At 41.1% G+C, this 17,060-nt stretch overlaps 2 protein-coding genes across 3 annotated transcripts in view; both read right to left on the reverse strand.

Moving 5' to 3' along the window:
* cpz (carboxypeptidase Z) overlaps nt 1–4,688 on the reverse strand; it is a 74,322-nt gene extending 69,634 nt beyond the window's left edge. For both annotated transcript variants that reach the window (XM_059964885.1, XM_059964883.1), the window contains exon 1: nt 4,515–4,688. In XM_059964885.1, the coding sequence (XP_059820868.1) occupies nt 4,515–4,602 (88 nt within the window). In that variant the 5' untranslated portion in view covers nt 4,603–4,688. The remainder of the gene's footprint in view (nt 1–4,514) is intronic.
* A 689-nt stretch (nt 4,689–5,377) lies between these two features.
* LOC132390803 (G-protein coupled receptor 26-like) lies at nt 5,378–12,816 on the reverse strand. The gene is made up of 3 exons (XM_059963349.1): nt 12,149–12,816; nt 11,127–11,240; nt 5,378–5,846 (listed from the first exon to the last, which is right to left on the reverse strand). The coding sequence occupies exons 1-3, from the start codon at nt 12,814–12,816 to the stop codon at nt 5,612–5,614; spliced, it is 1,017 nt and encodes a 338-aa protein (XP_059819332.1). The 3' UTR covers nt 5,378–5,611.
* Nucleotides 12,817–17,060: the final 4,244 nt, after the last annotated feature.

Raw genomic sequence — 17,060 nt, forward strand, 5'->3', positions numbered from 1 at the left:
ATGTTGCTTTCGAGATGTTTGCTTTTTATTTCTTTTTCAGCTTGACTGCTTACACCTTCAAATAAATCTTGAGTCACAATAAGACTTTGATTTTGGTTCCACAATTGGAAAAGCTATTTTAGCAATTTTCTTGTACTCTTGCGTGTTTTATGAGAACAAATAATCAAATAGGGGCCCTTCACTCTCATGTATTTTCCAATTTCTTCTCCCTACTGTACTTTATTCTTGACTATATAGATAGATAGATAGATATTTATTTATTTCCATTTACTCCATCTCAGGTGTGAAGAATAATGTCTTATTTCTCAGCATCTTATCTCTGTTGCATTGTTTCCTTCTCAAATCCCTCCCTTCCCAAGATAGCAAATATTTAAAATATTTATATTTCACATCTTTGTCTTTTCTTATTGTGGCTATTGTTCCTATTTTTATAGCAACAGTGACAACTCGTATTTATTAAGTAGTTTTACCACAGCACATTTCACATGCTGCTTTCTACACATGAATATTAATCACTGCAAAATCACACTTTGCATATCAGACTTTTAAGAGTTACACTTTGCTTCATAACAAAATATCTAAGAAGTGAGGGAGAAGGACAGTTATGTCTTACTGCTTTTACTTACCTGAAAAAAAACTTCTAACTGGCCCCAGAATGTTCTGATGCAGCAATAAACAAGCAACCTTAAAAGAATATGGCAGAAGAGCACTTCATTGCACTTCTAGTGTGGTGGGACTGCACCACATCAAAAACAAGTCAAGTGAAGCTTATTGTCATTTAACTACACACATGTATATAGCATATACACTGTAAATAGAAATGAGACAAAGTTCCTTTGAACCAGAGTGTAAAACACATAAAATACATAATACATGAGAACTTATGAAGGCAAGAATAAAATCTAGGGATGAATCACACATAAATAACAAACTAAAGTGCATTCCTATTAAATATTATAAGGTATGGAGCAGGTTAACCAGTGGCACGTCAAATGCGATATGGCAGGGAATAGAGAAGCTCTACTGCTCCCTTACCAGACGTAGGTACAACTTGCCAGGATGCTCTCAATGGTGCTCCTGTTAAATGCAGTTAAGATGGCCGGAGGGAGAGGAATGGGGTTGCGGGGGGCAGTAGGGGCCTTGCTTGTCTCAACCTCTTCAGGAAGAGAAGGCACTGCTGTGCCTTTTCATTCAGGAGGTCATTCATGATGTGACCTCCTAGAAACTTGGTGCATTTAAATCTCTGTACAGAGGAACCATGTATTCACAGAGAAGGATGGTTTGTCTGCACCTTCCTGAAGTCCATAATGATATGCTTTGTCTTCCCCACGTTCAGGGTTAGGTTGTTCTTCTTACACCAATCCTACCAGCTGCCACACTGCCTCTCGATACTCCATCACTTCATTGACCTTAATAAGGCCACCCGCTGCTGAGTCTCCCACAAACTCAATGGCACAGCTCGGGCTGGATACTGTGAGACAGTCATGCATCAGCAGTGTGAAAGTAGTGGGCTGAGCACACAGCCTTGGGAGTGCCCGTGCTCAGCGTAATGGGATTAGAGACGTTACTGCCCACATGGACTGATTGTTGCCTTATTGTAAAGAAGTCTAGTATCCAATTGCAGAGGGAGGTGTTCAGACCCAGTGAGGACAATTTCCACACCACTTTCTGGGGTATGATGGTGTTGAATGCCATAATGAATTCTGGAAAGTCTGGCATATGAGACCCCATTCTCCAGATGGAATAGGACAGAGTGGAGGGGAGACGATATTGCATCAATAGCGGATTGATTTGAGCAATAAGTGAACTGGAAAGGCTCCAGCGTAGCCAGGAGAAAGGCTTTAATGTGCTCCAAAATTCAGTTGTGATTTAATTCCTCATTCAAAAATAAAACCTCCAGAAAACTGATTATGTTTCCAGATGGGCCTATGATGGGATTTGTTGGAAGTTTGTGAATTAACTGAAACAGGTGACACAGCAACTCGTCCTGTGAAGGGTAGCCAAATGGAGATTGGAAACAACACCTGGTATGTTGGGGGTGGGGCGGTGGAGATTCAGAGGCTGGGAGGCTGGCTAAGAAAGAATTCCAATGGTGTAGAGTTGAGGATGGGGTGGTGGTTGGAGTGGGGGGGGGGGGTATTCACAGTTTGGGTCTTACAGATTGGAATGAAGAGCTGTCTGAAAATTAGGATTGTTTTTGAGGCCTGGTTTTCATGTGTGAACTGAGGGAGGCTTCGGATGTTGTAAAGAATTTAAGCGTGTATTTTACTTACTATGAGTTTTGTGTAGGTTTGCACCACATGATTAAAGTTGTCCCAGTATTGACCAAAGATGAACGCTCCCTGAACAAAGTCCAAACTGTACTGCAATGCTCCAAAATGCGAGCAACATCCATTACAATGTCCTCATCAGGGTTTCAAGGATTTGATCATCACAAGTGTCTGTTTGAATTTTCTAAGTGACATGAATAATCCAGGAATGGTTACTATCATGCTTCACGGATGGAAAAACTGATTTTCACTTGTATTTGTTTAAACAGAAAGTGTTAACAAATTGAATTTTCAGGTTTGTGTACAATAGTGTATAACACTTTCTGCATAGCTTTGAGCTTCACAATTTCCCACGTTCACTGCGATGATGGTATAACCCAGAAAAAATAACAAAAGTACATATATTTCCTTTTAATTTATTCCTTGCTGATCTCCTCTCCAAAAATCACAACAGAAATACTAGCTTTGCATTTGTACTGGCAACCCAGACTGTAATTGAAGTTTTTGGTTTACTGGGTTTACAACCTAAAGCATTAACTCAGTTCTTCTACCTCTCCAAGATGCTGGCAAAGTTTTATAGTTTTATATTCCTTTTTGTTTTTTTTCTTTCAGATTTCCAGCATCTGGTACGGGGGGGGGGGGGGGGGTGTTAATTAAAACTGCTCTTCAATTTTTATATTTAAAAAAAATTAAAAATCTAATAGCTGAACATTTAGTGGCCTAAATTTACATAAGAGACAGGATCGCGTGGACTGGCAGAAGAGATGGTGAGCAGCAGCTCTTTCCTCTGGAGAGCTAGAGCCAGCTGCAATAGTCTCAAGATTATACTGTAAATTGTCTATTTAAGGACAGTGGTAGGTAAAATCTTTACTTTGAAGGTGTGCGATTCTATGGGCGCTCAGTCAAGGAGTATATTCTAGGCTGGGATCGTCGGAAAGAGTTTAAAGGTGGTTGACTTGAAGATTGGGTGCAGCCCTGAACGGGGGCTTTAGCGCAGCTTCTTTTCTGCTTCTCGACTTCTGTAACGATGGGCCAAGCATGTACATTACACAGACACCAGGTGGCAGCAGAGACTATGCCCGCTTTGCAAAAACAAAATCGGCAAGTTCCGAAAGCCGACAACAAAAAGTAACTTCATAATAATTTAAATGAACTTTTCGAACTAGTCTTTAGTGAATAAAACGGGAGAACGGTGCTTAATATTGATTTAATGTCAAAAGCGCCTCGATGTGTCATCTGGCCGTTTCATTTTCTTCCCTCGATTTAAAAATCAACTCTGCCTTTGAATAGACGAAGGAACAAACATCTGCTGAAAAATGTGATAGAATTCGCACAGGACCCGGTGGGAGCTTTCATTGCACCCTGAGCATGATGTGCGTTTAGCCTGGGTGCAATTAATTCGGAAATAATATCTTACACATTTCCATAACATACTTCACTCTAAAGGAATGAAAGAATGATCGCCTCCAGGGTTTAATACAGATAGGACGTGGGCAGTTCGGTCATTCTCAATAGATTGCAAAGCATTGCTGATGGAATCCTGAAGGCACTCTCAAACTGTTGATATTCAAGTGCATGGGGCGGATGTTTCAATATTTCCCCCAGATGAATTTGAAAATACCCCAGCAAGACGTGTTTGCGAATATCAGCAGATACCAGTCGGCAACCACGGTAATAATTAAATGCTGACGCGAATTTGGAACACGGGCTATCTTAGCTACAAACATCGCCCATTCAAAATGAACAAAAACATTTGGACCATAGTTAAAACTATGAGAATCACATTCCTCTCTCGTGCGATAAGGGCACGTTGCATCGTCCTGTTAGTATGGAACAAATGGTTTATTTTTCTACCTGTGTCATCGCGGTTTATGTGCAAACCTCTCGTATTTTAAAACAATAAAGCAGATTGCACACAGAACCGTGTAACCTGGCCGTCGACGTATGGTTCCCATGGGGTGTAGAAAAGTTTCGTATTCGGTGTTGCTTGATTGATGGGAACAGAGGCAATCCTTGTTTTAGATTACTCACGCTAGTGCAGAAAGGCAGGGTCTAGTGAGAATTGTTTTCTAATCCATCAAAACATAAACTGAAGTTATATAAATACGCCTACATTTTTTTGTGTTAAACTTAAGCATTCAGCAGTATCGAGGTACTGTACAGGGTAGCACGTAAAATGGCCAGTCTTTACTCCCGGACTGCGGCGCTAAATCAGACATGTATACATTTGTTTCCGTTTCTTACCTAGTGCTTGATCGACGGGTTCACACCGCGGAGCACAATGCCCTATTGTGACAAGCAGGGCGTGCAAAACAAACGGGGCCAGGTTCATTTTTGCACCGTTTGTCTGCACAGATCTTTGAAAACGCCGCTAGACGACTGGCTTCTATTATGTATGCGTGCAGCTTTGCGAAATAGGATCTGAAAGGCAACGTGCATGTTTTATAAGAAATACGGTGGGATATCATGTTACCGTATTGCCACGTGGAAGTCCAATTACAATGGTGACATTACAAGGGGAAAGCAGCCGATGGGAAAAGCTTGTACAGTAATTGCAAACATTTGCGCTAAGTTTGCACTCACACTAACGTGTAAAAAACTCGTATGAATGATTATCTTATCCACGTGACATGTTTCATTTGAGGTTGAATCTTTTCCTCAAACGGCCGACGAGTGTTTAAATAAAATTCTGTGCGACACAATGTTTTCGTGAAAATTTATTGTTGATTCGGTTATCTGTCGTGAAGCATACACCATAAACACATCCAGTATCAAATCACACGCCTCCGCTGATCTCTCACACTCCCACTCACCCTGAAACCTTGTCTAAAAATCAGCTTTGACTTTAAACGTTCATTGCGGACTCCATTCAATTCCGATATTTGGTGGAGCTTCCCTGACTGATGAAAAAAAGTTACTTTTTTTTTGTTTTAGCTTTTGTTTTACCCTTTTGGCACAGGACCTGGACAAGTTAATGAACATTTTCTTCTTCAGGGAGTTTATTAATCCCACAACAGCTCTACAGAAAGCCTTAATGAAGCTTAAGTGACACAGTGCAAACAGTTGCAATTTCAATTCCCCTCCCCAATATACAAATACTTAAGCTTGATAATAATTTGCACAAAAACTGCGAAAATACAAATATTTACGGAAAAAGACAAAGAATTGACCATGTTACATTATTTCAATAAAATATTTATCATAAAAAGACGCTTGCCTTTGGCTCGAGTTTTCCTCATAACACTGGAATGATGAAAAAGTGCATGTCGTCTCGCGTGCTTCCGGGTGGCCAGATTTCACTCACAGTTGGTGAAAGGGTCACAGCCCGGCTGAGGGGGTTCTCATACTCTCTGTAGGCAGTAGTCGTTCTCTGTATCTAAGGAGCTGTTGTGTCCAGAAGAGGGGTACAAATCTCTTTTAAATATCCGGTTGACAATGTTGACGAGAGCCCTCTTGTACTGTTGGCGCAGGAGTGAGTAGACGAAGGGGTCGGCGGCTGCTTTGCAGTATGCGAGGCACTTAGTCAGAACTCCCCAGTGATAGTTCACAGACACAAACGACAGTAGCTCTATCAACCTGCGTGGGGGTCGGGGGTGGCAGAATCGTATAAATGTTATTAGTATTATTTCATTTTAATACCATGTAATTTACCTGTGGTCAAAACAGCGGCGAGTCGTTAAGTGCCCCTCTTCCCATTGCATAGACGTGACAGCAAAGAAACAGACCGTTCGGCCCACATACAATATTCTGCACAAATGTTCCCCCTGCCTATCTCTATCAAACAATTCTTAGCTGGGGGACTGGGTGCTTGTCTGGCCTGCACAAACACGTTTTGCTAGGGATAAACGCGTTCCCAGTTTGGCAAGCTTTGATTCAAATGCAACATGTACAGACACGTAAAACTTGCAGCTGTGTGTGTGCTTTGTTTTGCTTTGATTTTAGGGGAGAGAGTGATGCCTGATGGTTCACTTGGACCCCACTGGTACATCTGCTGTGCTTGTCCCGCTGTGCCCCGCCCGGCGCAAAGAACCTGGCATTCGTCAACATCATTTTCAACTGTTTCACTCTGTGCACATTGCACAGGCCTGTTTCATGTACTTCCGGCTCAGAGGTACCACTTTGGGCACAAGGCCTACCTAAATGATCAACTTGCATTTTGCTCATGGATCCCGCATCGTAAAGAAGAGTCTGTGCTCTCTTTGATGACAAGTCTTTCAGAAAGAATGCCAAACAAGGGATAATCTACAGATGCTGGAAATCAATGTAATGCACAAAGTGCGGGTAGGCAGTATCTATGGAAACGGGAAAACAATCAATTTTTTCGGGCAGAGACCCTGCATCAGGACTGGAAAAATGAGATGGAAGTCAGGTTAAGCAGGTGGGGGAGGGGAGGAAGACGTACAAGGTAGCAGGTGATTGGTGAAACTGAGAGAAGGGGAGGGGTGAAGAGCTGGGAAGCTGATAGGTGAAAGAGGTAAAGGGCTGGAGAAGGGGGAATTAGACAGGAGAGAACAGAAGAAAGGTCAGTGAAGAGCACCAGAAGGAAGGAGAAAAGGTGAGAGAGTAACATTGGAATGAGGAATGGTGAAGGTGGGGGGCAATTACCAGAAGTTCGAGAAATCGATATTCATGCCATCAGGTTTGAGGCTACCGAGACGGAATATAAGGTGTTTCTCCTCCAGCCTGGGTGTGGCCTCTTCGTAGCACTAGAGGAGGCCATAGACAGATATGACGGACTAAGATGGGATGTAGAATTGAATATGGTGGCCTCCAGGAGATTGCACTGCTTTCTGAGCGGGTGGGGGGAGATTGGTGCTCGGCAAATCAGTCCCTCAATCTACTTCGAGTCTCACCGATATACAGGAAGTCATACCGGGAGCACCAGATACAGTAGATGACCCCAACAGACTCACAGATGAAGTGTCGCCTCAATTGAAAGGACAGTTTGGGGCCCTGAATGGCAGTGAGCGAGGAGGTGTAGGGGCAGGCGTGGTATTTGTTCCACTCGCAAGGTAAAGTATCAGGTGTAAGAGATTGAGACATTTCCTCCAACTCCTTTAATGGTTTAAGAGATTTTTCCTCAGCATTCTGAATAGAAGGAAAGGGGTGGTACTTCCTGTGAAATTTCCCTGTTGTGGGCCATAACCCAAAATGAAGAATTCTAACTGCAAACTCGGGTAATTCAGGTATAAAGTTCCTCGGATGTTCTGCATTGGTTTAAAAGCACTGATGAGAAACTCTGCATCTCAACACTTCCACAAACACACTAACTCGCAAAACTGCTTCCAGGAAAAAAACCACTATGATGAGTTTCCGAGTAAAATCCGCCCATTCATTAACATTTGATATATTTCTGACATCTCATATCACATTCAAGGGCCCCAACATGTGGCTATTAAATTCTGAAGTATCAAACTTATTAAGAAACCTACCAGTATATTGGTATATGGCTTTTTTCTTAAGCCAACCTTCTACTAACAACAAGCTTACTGTACATTTTCTGTGAGGTCTCTATTTTCAACCTTAATAAAACTATGAAAGTTTACCACTCAGTTACTATAGGCATTTGTTAAGGCAGCAGAAAAGAGATCAGTGTACTAAAACACTGCACTGGTCCAGGGTTATGCTCACGGTTTTATTTTGGAATGTGCAATTAAAGCGTTAAATTTATAAAACCAGTACATTTCGAGCATAGTACTTGAATCGAAAGAAGGAACTTTTTATCCATTATTCTTGCCTGACCAGATAAGTATTGTCATTATTATTATTAGGTTCTTTTTGGGGGGGTTTTCTTGTCCAGTCAGATAACCACACACAATAAATAGCTTGCCTTCCCACTTGATGTTAAACTTTTATTCCCAGGCCTCCTCTCATTTTTATGCTGTTTGTGGGATATTACATGAGGACACATTGGCAACATCTTCCAAACATCCCACCTCCCACTAACCCCATTCAACCAAAATGGCGTTGGACCACTTGCTACTAATCCCATCAATCCCAAGGTCCCCTGTCCGCCGGGGGATCTACGTTGAAGTGGGGAGAAATACAACCTCCGTTTAAAATCGGGCACCCTATCTTTCAATCTTGACGAAGGGTCTCGGCCCGAAACGTCGACGGTGCTTCTCCTTATAGATGCTGCCTGGCCTGATATGTTCCACCAGCATTTTGTGTGTATTGCTTGCATTTCCAGCATCTGCAGATTTCCTCGTGTGTACCCTATTTTTCAAGTCCTCGCATGGCTTTCCCCACTCATCGCCACTCATGACAGGGCAACATTTAAGCCCTTTATTTTTAAGACTTCCAGTTGTGTTCCGAGGGAACTTACAATCACTCCAGAACTTTCAGTCACGCTTCCAATTGTCGGTACCTCCATAGAATTTCCTCACTAAACCTCTTCGCGTTCTTTTCCGACTTGAAAACAATCTTAAATCTTATTTTGATCATAAATGAATATATTATTCCTGATCCTGTGAAACCCAGTATATTTTCGCTACTCTAACGAGTATAAAGAAAAGTATTTACATGTAAGCAATTCTATAATGTCGTTTCCTCTTCTATTTTAGTTTACTCCCCAATCGTTGTCAGCTTGGTGAGGTAGAGTGTAAGGTGCGAAGTGTTAATAATGCAAGTCCTATGGATGTCCCACTTCATATTTTTCACTGAATTCAATGAGGTACATTTCCAAATCTCACGTTGGAGCAAAACTCTCGTTTTTAGTTAAGGAAGTAGAAGTCTGCACAATAGAAACCCGAAAACTTGGCAGACTAGAATTGAGTAGGGTGATAGAGGAGGAGAGGCCAGTTTCCACCTCAGTAATGAAGATTTTCATGTGGAGAGAAGGACAGTTTTGAAAATATTGTCATCGGCCCATGTCTGCTTGGCACCGGAAACAGTTTTGCCATCTCCCTGTCTCTATTATTTCAACAAGGAAACTAGCCCCGTTCATTCAAAAACAGAGGATCCACGTGCAAATAATGGTTACTTTTCTAAAGACCTGTCACCGTTTCATTGATAACTCCTTTTATTGGGCGGTTAGAGCCATTGAGCTCTATAGCGCAGGAACAGAACCTTCTTTCGAGGCATCGAGTCTGTGCGGAACCGTTATTCTGACCTAGTCCCATCGACCCGCACCTGGACCACAGCTCTTCACACCCTTCCCATCCACCTACTTAATGGAGCCGTAGGGTACTACAGAAAACATTTTGTGAATACATGGAGTTTATGGAGAACACTTCCTAAATTCCAGAGAGGTAAAAATAGATTCGAGATTGCAGGCCTGGTAAAACTGCCCATGTTATTACTGTACTTCCGGGCGCTTCATTCTTAAACTGACGTTTACGAGACTGAAACTGAATGTCGATATAAAGTGGGCCACATAGCTTTGCCCCATCAATAGTACATCGTCTTTTGACCAACAGCCGGTGCTTGTCACCAACGCCCTGTGTTTTATGTACAAGATCCCTTTCAATATTAGGAATTAAAACCTAGTAATAAAACCAGTGGCCATACTCAAATGATCGATCCCCGACACACCCTACTTTAGTAGCAAAATAGTTTGATATTAATACGCGAAACTGCATTATAATTAGTGTTCAAGATTTTTACGTTTAATACACACTCTTCGAACAAGAAGCGATTGTGATATAATGGATTTTTACTAAGTGGTCTAACTAAGACTTGGCGAAGTTTTCACATCGCCTCAGACTCCAACTTTTCCCCCAAAGCTTACAAGTGTGGGAGTGCTTCTTTCCGCTGAACTCACATGATCAGTTTCGCATCAATTGAACTGTGTGTGCCCGGGTGCTGGGTGGCGGTGGCGGTGGAAGTGCGATGGTGAATCAAAATAGATCACGACGCACATCGATAACCAGTTCAGCCGTTTCCGGGCGGCTGTCACCACTTGCTTGGTAGGATATAATGATCTATGGCGCAGTTTGAAGAGCACACTTGCTTGTGTAAGATATTGATGCAATCAATCTTTATGGATTCAGGGCGTCATCTCAAATACACGCGCATTATCACCTTATAGAAAAATGCCCAGCGCCTTCTGCCCATAAGAGGTAGCGGGAAATTTCTCCTTTAAGAGCCAACGCGGTAAACTTGAAACGCACACTTCTTTCCCAAGCGCCCTTTCATCTCAATGTGAGCCAATAAACTCTAAACGTTGTATTTGTACCTTTCATAAAAATATGTAACATTCATCATATAATCTCGCTGGATTTCTGTTGGTAGATTGCTGTTTGCGAGTTGTTAGGGTGCGGATCGTTTAACAATTGATGCAATCCACGCTTGACAGAGAGTCTACCGGCCAATGAATAATAGATACTAACAGAACGAGAAAAAAGCCCTTCAGTATTTCACCATTACGTTAGAGTAGCGAGGTGCTACCTTTGGTACCTCCAGAGTGAGGGTGTGAAGGGGGAGGGGGAGGATTGAACTGTTAACACCCAGAGGAAATGATTTGCTCACCCACGCCTGGGACCCAATAGTACTGTTATGTGAAAAAGTATTGCACTTAAACTGAATGGACTTTAAGTTGGTGGACATGTACAACTGTTAGACCATCCATAGTTTGAGGAGCATCTGCGATTTCAACCTTTGATTCTGTTCTTTCAGTCGAAACTACCCCATGACTACCCTCTCCTAAACTATACCACAGTTAGCAGTGCAAACAAAACAGATATTTCATATTACAAGAGATCTTTCAATAAAATAGCGAATGCTTCTGATTTTGGTTTAAGATACTCTGTTAGTTATTGGAACGTCGTTCCCTTAATGAAATACAAAATAAAGGCCAACTAATTTACTTGGCAAACCACCAAAACCCATGGAAGCTGGATGGTTGAGGTACATTACCTGGTTATCACATAAGGAGCAAAACAGACAATAAACGACCCTATGAAAATGCTGATCTTCTTGGTTGCACGCTGTCTTCTGCTCTTTTGCTCCGCAATGCAACGCTGTTTAACACTGAAATGAGAAATCCGACAATTAATTCCATGGCGTAGCAATGAGGTTAGGTCTTATCAGCCAGGAATATAACTACTGAGTAAATGTTATCCGTGGAGAATGATTGAGTAGACTGGGGTACTCTGGTTTCAAAGAAGTTGGGCGAGACTTAGTTTACACGCATAAGATTCAGAGGGGACTGGAAAAATAGCAGAACACATTTCTCTTATACCGAGTGACCATGTATCGGGAGGCAGAGATTTAAAGTAATTGATAAAAAAGATTGTGAGATGCCGAGGGTTAAACGTACTGTTTGAAAGAACTCTTTCATCACATTTTACAAAAAACTTCGGTGTCAACTTAAAAAGATCTGATTCAATGCTAGGCCATTCCATAGTGCCGGAAAGATGAATGGAATTAGGTTCTGCTCGTTACAGATACACATATGATGGACCGAATGGCCTCCTTTGTCGAAGTTTTCCTACGATAGGCCTAGTTACTTAATTGATTAAAACAATTATTACAGCAAACATATAAATGAACTTATAATGATGTTATTATTTAACCGTTTACCTCTGCTGCACTAATATAACATGACTTTGTTTTCAAACAGGTCATTTTTGCAAAGTAACATTGCTCATATAATGACCTAGAGACCAACGTAAATGCTTCATGTTTTCCAAGTTTCTAATATTAAACTAATGGTTTCTAAAGCTAAACTTTCTAAAAAAAAAACAGAAAGAGTAAATCATATTGATGTGCTGGCTGTAAACTGCAATTAGCATACATGTTAATGATCAGTTCATACAAATGGCGTTCATATCACTCAGAATATGCTTAGTAATACTCACACCGTGCACTGGTATTCAATAGTTAGGATAGAAACAGAGTTGAAAACCTGTTGCAACAAACTTAAAACAAGACATTACCTGGGGTGGATATCCACCAGCAAAACCAAAGTCTGCATTGTGATAATGTCTATTCTTTTGCAATGAAATCGAGCGACCTTCAAAACCTTCAGGTATGTAAAGCACAGTATAACAAGGGAGAGCATAAAGCTGGTGAAGTGAAAGACGACGGTGAATATTGTGAATTGCCTTCGCCCCGTCTCTTCCTGTAGGTGCAAAGTACACGATGCATAAATGTTATTGAAGCCGACCCAGGTGAAGAACATCGCGACGGCGGGGAAAGAGAGAGAATGGAGCCAAGTGTAGCTCATCATGAGTACGGCGTCCTTGTATCTCATCTTACTAACATAACTTAAGGGGAACACAATGGCAATCCACTTGTCTATGCTTAACGCTGCCATGCTCAGCATTGTGTTCGCGGCGAGAAAGGTCTCCAAAAACCCAACCGTCTGGCAGATGCAATCACCAAATGGCTGTTGTTTTCTGACAATCCCCAGTAATGTCGCTGGCATATTCAGAACCGTGAGAAGCAGATTGCAGAAAGACAAGTTAACTATAAATATACCCGGCACCTGCTTACGGATGTCGGAACTGTAGATGAAGCAGATCAACACCAACAAGTTAGAGAGCAAGGAGACTATCAGCACTACAACGATGAACAGCACCAGAAGTACGTCTGCCAAGTCCATCTCTTAAAGGGTGGCCTTATAGCAGTTGGTCAGAGCCCATCCTTTTGCATTGAGAAAGATTCAAAGGGAGCATCCGTCCTGCCGGTGAGAATTTTTTTTTTTTGCTATCTATTTGCCTTGTTCTCAGCAGTCGCACTCAGACGACACCCCTCGCAAAAAGAAAAATACCGAAAGTGGAGCTGTCCAAAGTCCCGTAGCCGACGCGGAGAGAAGACTGGGAAAGTTCAGAAGGTCTAGGTGGTGTTCGAATGAAGAAGCACGAACCTCGGATCTGGCACTATTCGCCCGAGCTGCCGGATGCCTCGAATGATGGCTTCGGAACTACAGGACCGACCGGCCCCTTTTTCCACAAATACTCCACCCCTCCCAACCCCCGCCCTCAGCTGTGCTTAACCTCGCAGACTGGCAACGCCGACCTCTCTCTTAAATAGACCCTGCTTGTCACCACCACAGAACCAGCTCCATCCCAACAACAGCAACCGAGTCATGCGCACAGGGAGCCCTGGCAGAAAGGAAGGCCACGCTGAATGGCGTTATAGGGATCGAAAAGAGGCAGCGAGTGAGAGCCCCGTGTCACCTGTCCCAGTGCAAAGCACTGGAAGGAATCTTCCGAAGGCAGTGAACCGGTCACCAGGGCGTTGTGTTGTTTCTATTTGCTGAAGTGTGTTTTTTATTTTAGCACCGTCTCCATCTATGCCCTCCTATAGATTTTGTAAATGGTTAAGTCCTCAGAGCAGGACGCGCTTCGCAGTCCGAGACCGCCGGGGAAGTACCGTGCCCTGCTGTTTAGCGATCAGTTTGTGTGGACTGCAACTCAAGCGGAGTTCAGTCTCAAAGCCTCTTTTAAAAGTAAAAACCCAGAACTCGCAGCTCAGTCGAAGTGAAAGGAATACAAGCTTACAATGCCCACCTGCTTCTGCTGCCTCTGAAACCGGCCGAGAAAGATGAACACTAAACTGCTCTATAATTGAACGCAGTCTACATTCTCACAACAATCCCTGACATGTGTGGTGCCACCTAATTGACTGTAACATGGTTGCTGCTTTAAAATATTTGAAAATAAACCACGGAGTGGCATTCCATATATCCGACTCCGGTTATTTATACACCCATGAAAATATTCTGCTTTGTATGACCGTACTCTGGGCAATATCGATTTCATTTGACTAACATTGTTTCACTCTGGGATTAGCGGTCTCGTTTAGGGACTCGTTTAGTGGCTGCCTACTCTGAAATCCAGAGGAAGGTCATATCAGAAAGTTTGACTGTACCGGTTGATGCAAAAGTATATCAGAACCATTTTATTCCACCCCCCCCCCCCTCCTTAAACTTCTATATTGTGACATATATTTCTAAATAAATTAATGGTCAGATGGGAGAACCTTAAAATTTCTGTCTCGACTGGTAATTGGGCCAAGCTGGTCGACTAGTTTGTTGTTTAATGTGTGAAATGCAACATTGCCAAATGAATTTGATCCAGGAGAAATCACAATTCAGTTGAAGTTTTAATGGGAAAATATAATTGAAATGAACGAATTTAATGAACAAATTAATTAAAATTGCTCTGAATTTCTGAAATAGTAAGTGAGCAATAAATATATCATAGCCAGCAAAACTATTTTTAGGTGAATGACCTTTTTTTCATTTTTGCCACAGATGAGAGAGAAATTAAGGTGGAGTTATAGGGAACAAGTTCCTCAGCCTGGGGTCTAAACACCTGAAAGTATAATGAAACGGAGTGGGTGGTATAACAAATGTGAATGTGGTTGGAATTGAAGGATCACAGAGAAAAGTTCCATATATACATGCATACATGTATGTACTATCCTTGTGTGACAAGGAAAATGTTTGGGTCAGTACATCTATAATGATCTAACTACTTATGTATTAATTTCTTATATTAAAATTTTACCCTTAGCAAGCAATTTGTGTGCACATGTTACTTTAATAATTTCTCGACACTCCATAATGTTTCCTTTTTCAGCTGCATTTATTTGCCTTATTTACGTGGTAACCAGAATTCAAGAGAAAAATGATAAAGATATAAATGTTGGAGATGGATTAATTCTTAAAACATGGAATTAGCCTGCATTTAGACCCCCACTGCCATTTTCACAGTGGGAAGTTTCATGGTGTGCGAGTATCTTGCTGTTGACAGAACACTTCACTATGTTAACTGATTCAGAGTCCAGGTGTCCAGTTTGCAGCCTATTATAATTGCATAGTTAACTGCAGGGGGTCGGTGGGGGATGGTTCAGACACTATAGTCATGGTTAACCAGTAGTGGAGGGTGTAAACACTTTGGGTGCCAGCTAAGCGGGTTACTTTGCCTTGTTTCAAGTTAAGATTCCATTATGCTATTGGAGCTGGATCATTCAGCATCATCCCTCCACCAGACACTTGTGTCTGATAGATGAAAGGTTAGAGAAGAGTCAGAGGTCTAATTACTCACTGAAAGATATCTAGCCTCTGACCTACTGTTGCAGTCACAGGACTTAACATGGTTGGCAATTTAGTTTATAATCCAAGTTGATTCCAAGGATATTTGTAGCTAGGGATTCATTGGCAGTTTTGCTGTTGAATATCAATGTTCAAGGTTAATTCATTACCGAAGTATGCATGGTGTATACAATTCTGAGGTTTATCTTCTTCATATAGCTATGAACCAAAGAAAATCATGGAACCGTTAAAAGAAGAACATCAAATCCCTCATGCGCCAAAAATAAATTGTACAAATGGGAACAAGCACATCATAACCCAAACACCCTTCATGCAAAACAAACAAATTGCAGAAACATCAAAAATAACATGAAATCTGAAACACCCTTCATGCAAACTAACAAACAAATCATGCAAGCGGCAACAAGAACGTCAAACCTGAACACACCTTTGTGAAATGAAATACAAATGGCAAAAACACTAACTTCCCCCACACAAAAAACAAGTTGTGCAAATAGCAACAAGAACATCAAACACCAAGACCCATGTAAAAGAACCAACAAATTGCACAAATGGCAACAAGAAAGAATGGGCAAAAACACAGAATATAAAGCATAAAACTGTAGTCTAAGTGAACTACAGTCCAATCCATAGGTTATAGACCGAGAAGTTCAGTATCATCCTCTGAAAGTATTGAAGGTAATGCAAGGGTAAATGATGGTTTTTGTTGAAACATGTCATTATTTGGCTCTTGTGTGTTATGAACGTTACTTCCATGTCAATCATTTGACGCTTTGCTGCACATAGTCTACTTCATTTTGAGTTATTATGAAAAGGAGTATAAAGCAATCACCTCTGTTTGAAGGATGCTTATTGATGAAGCCACTGAAGACACTTTGGCCTTAGAGTTTTTGTAAGAGATTTTGGTAACAATGCTCTGGGCTTCAGGTAATTGACTCCAAAACTACAATCACCATTGTCTGATTCTGTGACCCTCTGACTTGATGACATAGTTCAATAAGTTTCCATATTGTTAGATAGATAGGCAAATTGTAACTTTACTTGAATGTTTAGCTACAAATACGATTAACTCTGGATTAAAACACTTACATGCTGCAGCACTACATTAAGTGCAAATCACATATTACAGTTTATAATCATTAAAATCAGAAAATATTCAATGAAATTAATGAATATGTTTCCATCTCTTTACTGCCTATCATTTGTTCTCAAAATATTGAATGTTTATTGTACTTTATCTATTTTAAAATGTATATATCAAATTAACATGTTCATATCTAAAGTATTTTTAGAAATATGGTTGACTATAAGAGGGTACTTTGCAGGAACATTCTTGCATTAAATAGAACAACTGTTTGAAAATATAAAGTATTATTTCTCAAGAAAATTTGAAAACTTGCATAATGATGTTTGAATCTAACAAATTGTTTCAAGCATTTCAATCAAAATGATTTTCAAAGGTCTTCTGGCTTTGTTGATAAAGAATGTTATAATAGATACTGGCCTAGTGGGTGAAGTAGGTGTTCAATTTGTCTATTATTTATTTCAGCCAGAATTTAAAAACAATAATTATTTATATAAATATTTGGATGTAGAATTTTAGCTACTAAGAAATATAATTTAATTTGCAGAAGCCAAACACAGTGTCAATTTACTGAATTAATTCTTGGCCAAAGTCTTCAGTAACTATTTCTAAAATAATCTACCATTGATACTGCTTCCACGTCCAGCACCAAGAAGACAGCAGCTTTCTTTTCATGCGGTTTCACTGTGGCAGTCACACT

Source organism: Hypanus sabinus, chromosome 3 (genome assembly GCF_030144855.1).
Source record: "Hypanus sabinus isolate sHypSab1 chromosome 3, sHypSab1.hap1, whole genome shotgun sequence".
NCBI classification, from domain to species: Eukaryota; Metazoa; Chordata; class Chondrichthyes; order Myliobatiformes; family Dasyatidae; genus Hypanus; species Hypanus sabinus.

Excerpts from the sequence above, each read along its gene's own strand:
- LOC132390803 (XM_059963349.1), bottom strand. The coding sequence starts at position 12,816 with ATGGACTTGGCAGACGTACTTCTGGTGCTGTTCATCGTTGTAGTGCTG. Across the intron at positions 11,241-12,148 it reads CTGGTGGATATCCACCCCAG|TGTTAAACAGCGTTGCATTG; the intron begins GTAATGTCTTGT and ends TTCTCATTTCAG. Across the intron at positions 5,847-11,126 it reads GCTCCTTATGTGATAACCAG|GTTGATAGAGCTACTGTCGT; the intron begins GTAATGTACCTC and ends ACCCCCACGCAG.